This window comes from Eucyclogobius newberryi, unplaced genomic scaffold (assembly GCF_026437365.1).
Source record: "Eucyclogobius newberryi isolate DKJ021-1_F unplaced genomic scaffold, fEucNew1.0.hap1 SCAF_5, whole genome shotgun sequence".
NCBI lineage: Eukaryota > Metazoa > Chordata > Actinopteri > Gobiiformes > Gobiidae > Eucyclogobius > Eucyclogobius newberryi.
The window spans coordinates 15,298,348-15,308,653 of record NW_027316167.1 but is presented as its reverse complement, the minus strand read 5'-3'; the positions used below and the strand labels follow the sequence as shown (position 1 = coordinate 15,308,653).

The following is a 10,306-nucleotide window of genomic DNA, read 5'->3' as shown; positions in this document are numbered from 1 at the left end:
TATTGAACATTATAATATATATTTTACACGTCCTGTGGCTATTCTATATCAAACAATGTGTAAAAAGAACAAAAGTTAAAGTGGGCAGCTGGGATTATTCACAGAATGTAGATATCTAAAAATAAAAAAAACATTTCACAATTTTATTAAATTTTATTCAATATTACCAAAGGTTTTGGACAGTATTTAACATAACATATTTGGTCTTTCGCCATTTTTTTTAAATTTTTTTTTTACCTTCAACTTAAAGGAAATTCTAAAATACTCAACTGCACATTAATTATTTGTGACTAAAAATGGGATGGAATAACTAAACAAAACCTGTGGGTTTGTTTTGACATACAACATCATCCCTTCAAAGAGAGCAATATAAAAGTTTTATTTCCAAACATAAATCCATTTTCACAGAAACATTCGGTCTCTGCTGTGGGAGAAGCGTGTGTTAAGTTCTTGAGATTTTTTCAGCAGTCTTTTTTTCTGAGCTTCATCGAAGCGGTTTGCTTGAAGGTCTGCGTCTCGATCAAATGGCCTTCTCTCCACTGGCTGATCTGCCTTCTCTTTAGCCTTCTCCTTCATCTTCTTTGAGTGTAAGGCCATGAGAGACTCGGCACGTTTGGATTCCTGTAGACAATGTGTATGAACAAATTTAATGTTTTCAGGCACTTAAATCCATATAATGTATTGGGTAAAAAAAAAGGTAATAGCACTCACATTATATTTGGATACTTTCTCTGCCATCGCAATGTCTTTAATGGGGAGCTGTGGGGCGGCGTCTTTATCCTTTTCTTCTTTGTTTTTCCCTTCAAGACGCTCCTGTCAGTTTGAGAACACAACTTTCTTAATACAACAATTATACAACTACTGCCATTTCTTGAACAATAGAGACTTACCCTGATTTTGCGCTCCCTGTCTGCAGGTGTATCTGTCCAAATTGAGCGGTCACCTTTCTCTGGTCCAGATTTCTTCTTAAATGTCCGAGCACCAAGGCCAATATGTTGTAGTTCTGGCGGAAGTTCTGTCATCCATGTTTCTCGAGTGGGCTCAACTGGAGCCTCCTGAAACATAAACCCAACTGTTGATTGTATGAGCATTGTAGCATTACATCTACATCTGCGCACACGCGCACACAAGCACTTAAATATATATGTATACATAAGCAAGTATGTGGTTGTTTGATTATGGAGGTCTTACTCCTACCCTTATACAAGACTTAAACGCATTAAAACGTCATGTACCTTATACATGTTTATTTTAAGAATATAAACACTATAATGAACATAGAAAATGAACATAGAAGTAGGTCTAAATTCAGGAAAAAGGATTTGCTGCAAAGACTAATTTCGGTATGATTATTGCAAGACAGTTACATAGTTTCCAGTATAACTTGTCACAAGCTCTTTCTATACTAAAAAATCCTCCAAACAAAACTAAAAACGTAGAATGACGTACGCAGAATGACCCTGGAGGTACTCGAAGAGAGTTTTTTTGGGGGAAAAAAGACCTTATCGTTATTTGACACAAGTGTCTATTATTTGGCTCCTGCGAGCAAGCCTAATTGTTTTAAATGTAAAGCACATGCTTCAATGTAATAAAAAAACGTGTCCTTTGGGGGGTGCTCCGGGAGTACGGGGTCCGGGGCCCTTTGCTCAGGGCTGTCCGGTCCCTGTATGACCGGAGCAGGAGCTGTGTTCGCATTGCCGGCAGTAAGTCAGACCTGTTCCCAGTGCATGTTGGACTCCGCCAGGGCTGCCCTTTGTCACCGGTTCTGTTCATAATTTTTATGGACAGAATTTCTAGGCGCAGTCAGGGGTCGGAGGGTGTCCGGTTTGGGGACCACAGGATTGCCCTCTCCTTGCCCTCTCCAGGTGGGTGGGGTGTCCTTGCCCCAAGTGGAGGAGTTCAAGTATCTCGGGGTCTTGTTCACGAGTGAGGGAAGGATGGAGCGTGAGATCGACAGGCGGATCGGTGCAGCGGCTGCAGTGATGCAGTCGCTGCATCGGACCGTTGTGGTGAAGAGGGAGCTGAGCCGAAAGGCAAAGCTCTCTATTTACCGGTCGGTCTACGTTCCTACCCTCACCTATGGTCATGAGCTTTGGGTAGTGACCGAAAGAACAAGATCGCGGATACAAGCGGTCGAAATGAGTTTCCTCCGCCGTGTGGCTGGGCGCACCCTTAGAGATAAGGTGAGGAGCTCGGCCACACGGAGGGAGCTCAGAGTAGAGCCGCTGCTCCTCCACGTCGAGAGGAGCCAGCTGAGGTGGCTCGGGCATCTGTTCCGGATGCCTCCTGGGCGCCTCCCTCGGGAGGTGTTTCAGGCATGTCCCACCGGGAAGAGGCCCCGGGGAAGACCCAGGACACGCTGGAGAGACTATGTCTCTCGGCTGGCCTGGGAACGCCTCGGGATCCCCCCGGAGGAGTTAGAGGAAGTGTCTGGGGAGAAGGAAGTCTGGGAGTCCCTGCTCAGACTGCTGCCCCCGCGACCCGGCCCCGGATAAAGCGGCAGAAGATGGATGGATGGATATATTAGATAGTGTATGAATATAGCAGACATTTTCTTCCAGTGCATTGTGTATGTGGTACCCGAATGATCAAAAGTATCCATAAAATGTTTGTGAACCACTGATCTAATGACAACAGCAAATATCTTACATTGCCTGAAAGCTTATCTTTCATTCTTTGTGCCCTCCGTTCAATGTCCAGAGCCACAGAGTCTTGGATGGGCCCTTTGGATGGCATGGGCCCTATTGCATCCTCATCCTCACTGCTGGATGCCTCGGGCTGGTATCCAGGAGGCAGAGCTGGTCCTGAGAAACCTTCTCCATCTTCACTATCATCCTCATCATCCTCATCATCGGATGGTCTACGAAAGCCAGGTGGCAAGGCAGGTCCTATTACAGGGGTCCTAAGGGGACACTATGAAGTTACAGCTTCCATTTGTAATCACTCAACAGAAAATGTTTTTAAAGCATGTGTGTTACATTTCAGGAGAGCCCTGCTGTTTCTGGAATCCTGGTGGAAGAGCTGGTCCAAAGAATCCATCATCATCATCTTCAGTCTTTGACTTTTCACTGTTTGAAAACATGTTTGCATGACCCTATACAACAGGAAAATAGCACTATGGGGAGGCACAGAGGGACATCCCTTCACTATGATAGGATAAATAGATATGTGCATTCTTTCCTTGTATTACAATTCCGGCTGTTGTCAAATAGATGGATTATTCGTCCACTAAAGACATGACCTGCCGATGATTAGTTGACTAGATGGCAAGTGTGGCAAAAGCTCTTAACTATCTCTGATCCAAACCGAAATCACCAGACTACAGCAGCACAGGAGTTCATGCAAAAACAACTCTTTTTAAAAAGAAAATGTCTCAGATCTTCAGCTAAATCACTCCATATCATTTTTGCTATTGTCCCATAAAGCTCTTTATATCTAAATAAAATAATTTGTCAATTAATTCCATTTTTTGTAAACGAAGACACCAGGACCTTCCACCATAGTCACAATAAAGGCCTGTAATAAATTATTATTATACCATTGTATTCATCTAAAATTTAGAAAAAAGAAGCATTCTATACACTTTTAATAGAGCTGAAACTATTAATCGTAATAATCATAACTAGTAGAATATAATAAAAAAAAAATACAGACTATACAGACTCTAAAAGGTCATGTGGTCCTAATTTAGAATTCAACACATGAAATGGAAGACTTGTGTCACATACGGTTGATTTTCAGTTGAGTGGCTTGTTTTGGCTCTTTTTATGGACACCTCTTCTTCACTTTCGTCTGAAGAGCTCGGTTCGCCTCGTTTGTACCCGGGAGGCAGCGCAGGACCAACGACTACAGTGGAGAAGACACGAAAACACAGTCAAAACATATTTGAATTTTACCTGAAATGAAACGAGACAACGACAGCCGCAGACTTACGTTCATCGTCCGAATCTGAATCCTCATAGTCTTGATCTTTTCTCAGAATCAGCACTGGTCCGACAGCATCAGACGACATATTTGCAGCGGTAGAATACTATTTTCTATTTTTAGTTAACGCAAAACAACATAAATATCACGATATATCCTTCTGAACCTTTGCCCCAGGATGTAAATAGTGACGCTGCGTTGCCATTGGTTAATTTTAGTCCAAAAATCAGACAATACGTTTCCGCTGTTTTTATCTCTTCTTCTGCTTCTTTTTTTTCTTCTTCTTTTTTCAAACTTTAAAAGTACATTACCGCCACCTGCTGTAGCGAATATGCTAGTTCTATGTGCTCATACATAACGATACACTGTTTTTAAAAAAATAATAAGTTAAGATTTTCTAAAATAATCTAAAAGTGGTGTAATCCCTCATTTGTCCATTCCATTGTAGAAAGGGTTTCTACTAAAAGTAGAAAAACAAAACGTTTACATTTTTGAGAAAAACATTTTGTTTCGGAAAAAAACAGAAAAAAAAAAAAAAACAGTGTCCAGATGAACTTTTTCTACACAACCTAAAGGCAAGGTATTAGTTCCAATGTAGATACTGTGGCACCTTACACATAAGTTATATTGGATACTACTTTCCTCGCGCCGATATTATAATCTAGTTTTATTTTGAACTGTCAAACAGGAAGTGTGGGGCTGTAATGGACCAGCGGAACCCATGGATCTAGTATATGAGCTGTTCATGTTGTTGCATCCATAGTTATGTGTTATCACTGATGTTTTGGCTTCAGTAGTAACAGTGACATTAAATATACTAAATACACGTACCCTATAAACATAAGAATGGGTAAAAAGGATAAAAAAGACCGGGGTAAGTTGTTCATATCACATTCATTCTTGTTGTGCTTAGCTGCTAGCTAGCTATCTAAATAAGCTGTGTATTTTTATTCACTTCTCATGTTTATTTTGAAGCATAAAATTACCAAATTAAAATATGTCACAATCGTATGCCGTTATACGTATTTGGTTCTATAATATAGCTAACAAAGTTAAATCTAAACGGTAGTGTTATTTGCTTTTAATGTTATATTATTGTTATTAGGCTTCTGTGAATCACTATTCATAGTTTTCACCCATTTACTGCAGTAGCTGTGTATTTAATTGCACCATAATTAGGACATAGTACACATGTTATTTTATGTCAAGATAAATATTATTCTACAAGTTAAATTAAGTCTGTTTAATAGAGTATATTATAATTCATATGTATTATCTGTTTAGTAGCAATGAACAATAGTCAGTTACATTACTTGAGTTACATTTGGAAGAAAGTCCTTCTTTGAGTAGTTTATTTTACACCATATTCTTACTTCTTCTTGAGTGATATTTAATTTGACATTACTTGAGTAAACGTTTTGGTTACTCTTTCTTCTGTGAATAAGTCTATAATCGACAGTAGCTTTGTGTGAACAACATTAAAACATCTGTGTTTCTTACACAGAACATGTTATGTACAAATTGTTACTCAGTACTTGTCCGAGTAATATTTTATTTGACCAAATTTGGATACTCTACCCACCTCTGCTCTGCTGATAAGTTGTTGTCAACTGTTGTTTTTATGTAGACAAGAAGTCCAAAAAGCGTGTATATGATGAAGAGGATGATGAAGAGGATTTTGGAGGCAGTGAGCCCCAAGAGGCTATACCTGCTGCAGCTGGGAAACAGGTGGATGAATCGGACACTAAAGTGGACGAGTACGGAGCCAAAGACTATCGCTCTGATATGTTACTGAAGGACGACCATTCATCTCGTCCACTCTTTGTGGTAAGACTAGTTACGATTCATGCTGATGTGACTATGTGTAGTCAAATGTCTTTATTTTTCAAATGTGTATTCTTCTATCCAAATTCCAAATCATCCTTACCTGTAATTCTTTTGTTTTGCCACAAGATGGAGCCTATATACTAATGTTGATTCTGGAAGTATGTATTGTACTCAGTGTTATGTGATGAAAGTATGTCTTTTCTCAAGGCTCCTGATGGACACATTTTTCTTGAAGCCTTCTCACCCGTCTATAAGTACGCCCAGGATTTCTTGGTAGCTATTGCTGAGCCAGTATGTCGGCCGAACCACATCCACGAGTACAAGCTGACTGCCTACTCCCTGTACGCAGCCGTCAGTGTGGGCCTTCAGACGTCAGACATTGTGGAGTACCTACAAAAACTCAGCAAGACATCTGTCCCTGATGGGATAATACAGTTTATAAAAGTATGTCACTTTTTTATACATTTATTATTATTCAAAGTGCTTTCCCATTTATATGATCAATATAAATAGTAAAAAATAATATTTAAGCATTCAATATTTTCAGTGGAAATTGCTGACACAATTGCCCTTTGCTCCAAATGTGAATGAAAACTCTGTATGTAAATACTGGCAAATGTCCATGTTCTAGCTCAGCAGTCCTTATGACCTTGAATGAGGATACATGGCTTGCAAATAAACAGTTTTCTTTTCAAGTCGGTGTTATTGTAGAAAAAATATTCTAAAGTTTTCTCTTCTTTTTAAAATGTTTTTAAAACGTTGTCCAACAAAAAACAGCAAAACAAACTCTTGACTAAAATTGCTATGTTATGTCTTTTATAGCTCTGTACTGTGAGTTATGGTAAAGTCAAGCTGGTTCTGAAGCACAACAGGTAAGTCACAATTTAATCAATTGTAATTACCGCCAAATGACCAATGTTTTTGCTTTCCTCTTTTAAAATGTTGTTATATTGCAGATACTTTGTTGAGAGTGCCTTCCCTGATGTGATCCAGCGTTTGCTTCAGGACACTGTGGTCCGTGAGTGTCGACTTCGTAACGCTGACGGAGGAGACACTGAGCTTATTACCGAAGTTATCCTCAGCAAATCAGCGGTACACTATTTACACATCCTAGACATTGAAATGCTGCCTCTGTTGCAACAGATTCCATCACGTCAAAGAGTCATTGTGGCTTTTGCTAAGTTATTATTGTAATGAAATGTCTGTTTGTGTCCTCTCAGATATTGAAGACTCAGGAAAAAGAAGGTGCCTCTACATCACAGACCGCTGATGGTTCAACTCAGCAAGTTCCAGAGGATATTTTCAGCTACTATGAGCAAATGGACAAGGATGAGGAGGAAGAAGAAGAGACTCAAACTGTGTCATTTGAAATAAGACAAGTATGTGCAGATAATGAATCGTTTTTATTTTATTCTGACTGTTAGATTCGCTAGCTGATAGATGGTTAAATGCACTGAACCAATGAACTATTTTAAACGTTCTTTCACCTGATGTTTTTTTAATGATTCTATAGGAGATGATTGAGGAGCTTCAGAAGCGTTGCATTAATATGGAGTACCCCCTGCTAGCGGAGTATGACTTCCGTAATGATTCAGTCAACCCAGACATCAACATTGATTTGAAGCCCACTGCAGTGTTAAGGCCTTATCAAGAAAAAAGCCTGCGCAAGATGTTTGGCAATGGACGCGCACGCTCAGGGGTCATTGTGCTGCCCTGCGGTGAGTCCAGGCCCGAGAGGAAATTGAAAAACAGTAAAAGTCAACAATATGAATGAGAACTTCGCACATCAATGTATTGGAGACGGGTGCGTCGGTGAAGAGGGAGCGGCCCAAAGTACATAAATTGAAAAGATTCCCGCGCACCACCTTTATTTGGTAAATGAGAATTTATTCAGACATCTTCAACTTTTAACAACAAGGAAATACGCGCATCCACAGTTGACAAACAAGACAATGCTAAAAAGCAAAAATAATGAGGATAAAAACAATAGTTAAGTCAAATAAGTGTGATAAATAAATATAGTGCAGCACCTTTGAGTAAATTATTATTTATTTATAAGAACAAAGACATGTTTCAGTCTGTTTCTCCTTCACATAAACAACCTTTTTAGTCCTTCATTAAGCTAAAAGTAAAAGTTCAATTGGGATTTCTTCTTGAGAAACATAAACAATAATAATATACTAGACTAACAGACTTTAATTATTTCAAATTTTGCTATTATGACTAATTATTATACCTTTACTGCTGCTGTGTCTTTTGTCGTGGGCTTGTGAGTGGAAAAGATTATTAATACCTGCTTTCCTTTGCAAAACTCTATTCAATATTCAAAACGTATTCATCTAGTTCAGTAAAATGATACTTTGGTAGTGTTTTCATTTTCGGAACTGTTTGATTTACTTGCAGGTGCCGGTAAATCCCTGGTGGGTGTAACAGCGGCGTGCACTGTCCGCAAACGCTGTCTTGTTCTGGGTAACTCTTCGGTCTCAGTGGAGCAGTGGAAAGCCCAGTTCAAGATGTGGTCCACGATCGACGACTCCCAAATCTGTCGCTTCACTTCGGATGCTAAGGACAAACCCATTGGCTGCTCCATTGCTATTAGCACTTATTCCATGTTGGGTCACACAACCAAGCGTTCGTGGGAGGCCGAGAGGGTCATGGAGTGGATGCGTAATCAGGAGTGGGGCCTCATGATCTTGGATGAGGTGCACACTATCCCTGGTGAGCTTCTAGAGTTGATGAATATTTAAATGTTATGAACCAGAAACTGATAAATCATTGCTTTTCTAGCCAAGATGTTTCGGCGTGTCCTGACCATTGTCCAGGCCCATTGTAAAGTGGGACTTACAGCTACGTTAGTCAGAGAAGACGACAAGATTGTTGATCTCAACTTCCTGATTGGACCTAAACTGTATGAGGCCAATTGGATGGAGTTACAGAATAATGGGTATATAGCCAAAGTTCAGTGTGCTGAGGTGAGTTGCGCAATTGTACAACAAATACAAGTAATTTATTTAACTGGACAGAAGTCACTAACATACATCCATATATTCCATGTCTTCCATCTTTTGCTTATGCTTGTGTTTTCCAGGTGTGGTGCCCAATGTCTCCAGAGTTTTACCGAGAGTATGTGGCCATCAAGACCAAAAAGCGAATCCTTCTCTATACAATGAATCCAAACAAGTTTCGAGCTTGTCAGTTTCTTATTCGATTCCATGAAAGGCGCAATGACAAGATTATTGTCTTTGCTGATAATGTGTTTGCTTTGAAGGAATATGCTATTCGTCTCAACAAGTAAGTTCACTTTTAAAGAGTTTTTCTTCAGTTACTAAGGGGAAAGCTAATACTTTTTTTCTGTAAAGGCCTTTCATCTACGGTCCAACATCTCAGGGGGAGAGAATGCAAATCCTTCAAAACTTTAAACGCAACCCAAAGATTAACACCATTTTTATCTCCAAGGTAATATTATCTTGTAGTTTGAGGTGTGCTGCATTATTTTGTTTGGAGGCACATGACTCTATATAAAAACACTGTGACTAAATTTACAGCTAACATTTCGAATAGGACAGTATCATATCAGTAGTGTCACATTGAAGTCTGCCACTGGCCAGTGAAAAGAAAACATTGAAATTGTATTCCATGGTTATTTCACAGGTCGGAGACACCTCGTTTGACCTGCCAGAGGCTAATGTTCTTATTCAGATCTCATCTCACGGTGGATCACGCAGACAGGAAGCTCAGAGGCTCGGCAGGGTCCTCAGGGCCAAAAAAGGTTTGCTTTGTCTTTTCTCATTTGAGTGAGTTGAACTATAATGAGCATATCTAAATGAGCATGTATGGACATGTTTAGGAATGGTTGCTGAGGAGTACAACGCCTACTTCTATTCTTTGGTGTCCCAGGACACACAGGAGATGGCATATTCCACAAAAAGACAGAGGTTCTTGGTTGACCAGGGCTACAGTTTTAAGGTGTGGTGTTACAAGAATGTCATAAGGAATTTCTATCTTACGGCTTACGTAACTCGTGTTTATGTCTTAGGTAATCACAAAGTTGGCCGGAATGGATGAAGACGACCTGATGTTTTCTACACGTGATGAGCAGTACCAGCTCCTTCAGAAAGTGCTGGCAGCCTCAGACCTCGATGCAGAGGAGGAAGTGGTGATAGGAGAGGTGGGCGGTCGGCCACAGGTAAAAAAAAAAACTATAACAGTAAAACATGCATTTTGGTGTTGATTTATTATTTTATTTTAAATGTTCTTCTCTCTTCATATTTGCCAGATCATGAGGCGGCCAGGAACAATGAGCTCCATGTCAGGGGCAGACGACACCGTTTACATGGAGTATCAGAGCCGTGGCAGTAAAGCCTCATTAGGCAAAAATATTCACCCGCTTTTCAAGCGCTTCAGAAAGTTATAGATGTGTGTCATCCTCAACTGTCGGGTTTGTTTTCACGTCTAGAATAAACCTGGGGGACCTGTACTGACTAAACTAAAAAGAAAGAATAATTTTGGTTAATGTAAGATACTTGTCATTTGTTTTTTCATGGTTGTTTTTTTA

General features: G+C 39.8%; 2 protein-coding genes across 2 annotated transcripts; one reads left to right on the top strand and one right to left on the bottom strand.

Annotated features, from left to right (window-relative positions):
* Nucleotides 1–179: 179 nt before the first annotated feature.
* On the bottom strand, nucleotides 180–4,061 carry gpalpp1 (GPALPP motifs containing 1). Its single transcript, XM_072465484.1, has 7 exons — nucleotides 3,934–4,061; nucleotides 3,729–3,846; nucleotides 2,979–3,068; nucleotides 2,650–2,902; nucleotides 891–1,055; nucleotides 712–813; nucleotides 180–621 (listed from the first exon to the last, which is right to left on the bottom strand). Exons 1-7 carry the CDS (start codon nucleotides 4,010–4,012, stop codon nucleotides 403–405), a joined length of 1,026 nt encoding a protein of 341 aa, XP_072321585.1. The 5' UTR covers nucleotides 4,013–4,061; the 3' UTR covers nucleotides 180–402.
* Nucleotides 4,062–4,635: 574 nt separating this feature from the next.
* ercc3 (excision repair cross-complementation group 3) lies at nucleotides 4,636–10,214 on the top strand. Its single transcript, XM_072465066.1, has 15 exons — nucleotides 4,636–4,798; nucleotides 5,552–5,751; nucleotides 5,959–6,195; nucleotides 6,574–6,623; nucleotides 6,708–6,843; nucleotides 6,972–7,130; nucleotides 7,265–7,469; nucleotides 8,155–8,469; nucleotides 8,539–8,723; nucleotides 8,840–9,042; nucleotides 9,111–9,207; nucleotides 9,403–9,520; nucleotides 9,599–9,717; nucleotides 9,788–9,937; nucleotides 10,028–10,214. The coding sequence occupies exons 1-15, from the start codon at nucleotides 4,771–4,773 to the stop codon at nucleotides 10,163–10,165; spliced, it is 2,340 nt and encodes a 779-aa protein (XP_072321167.1). The 5' UTR covers nucleotides 4,636–4,770; the 3' UTR covers nucleotides 10,166–10,214.
* The last annotated feature ends 92 nt before the right edge of the window (nucleotides 10,215–10,306 follow it).

Bases quoted from the DNA above. Each gene is read 5' to 3' on its own strand.
- ercc3 (XM_072465066.1), top strand. From the start codon at position 4,771: ATGGGTAAAAAGGATAAAAAAGACCGGG. The intron at 4,799-5,551 runs GTAAGTTGTTCA...GTTTTTATGTAG, and splicing joins AAAGGATAAAAAAGACCGGG to ACAAGAAGTCCAAAAAGCGT. The intron at 9,521-9,598 runs GTTTGCTTTGTC...GGACATGTTTAG, and splicing joins GGTCCTCAGGGCCAAAAAAG to GAATGGTTGCTGAGGAGTAC.
- gpalpp1 (XM_072465484.1), bottom strand. From the start codon at position 4,012: ATGTCGTCTGATGCTGTCGGACCAGTGCTGATTCTGAGAAAAGATCAA. The intron at 3,069-3,728 runs GTATGTGACACA...GTTTTCAAACAG, and splicing joins CACTCAACTGAAAATCAACC to TGAAAAGTCAAAGACTGAAG. The intron at 2,903-2,978 runs GTAACACACATG...GTGTCCCCTTAG, and splicing joins CAGCAGGGCTCTCCTGAAAT to GACCCCTGTAATAGGACCTG.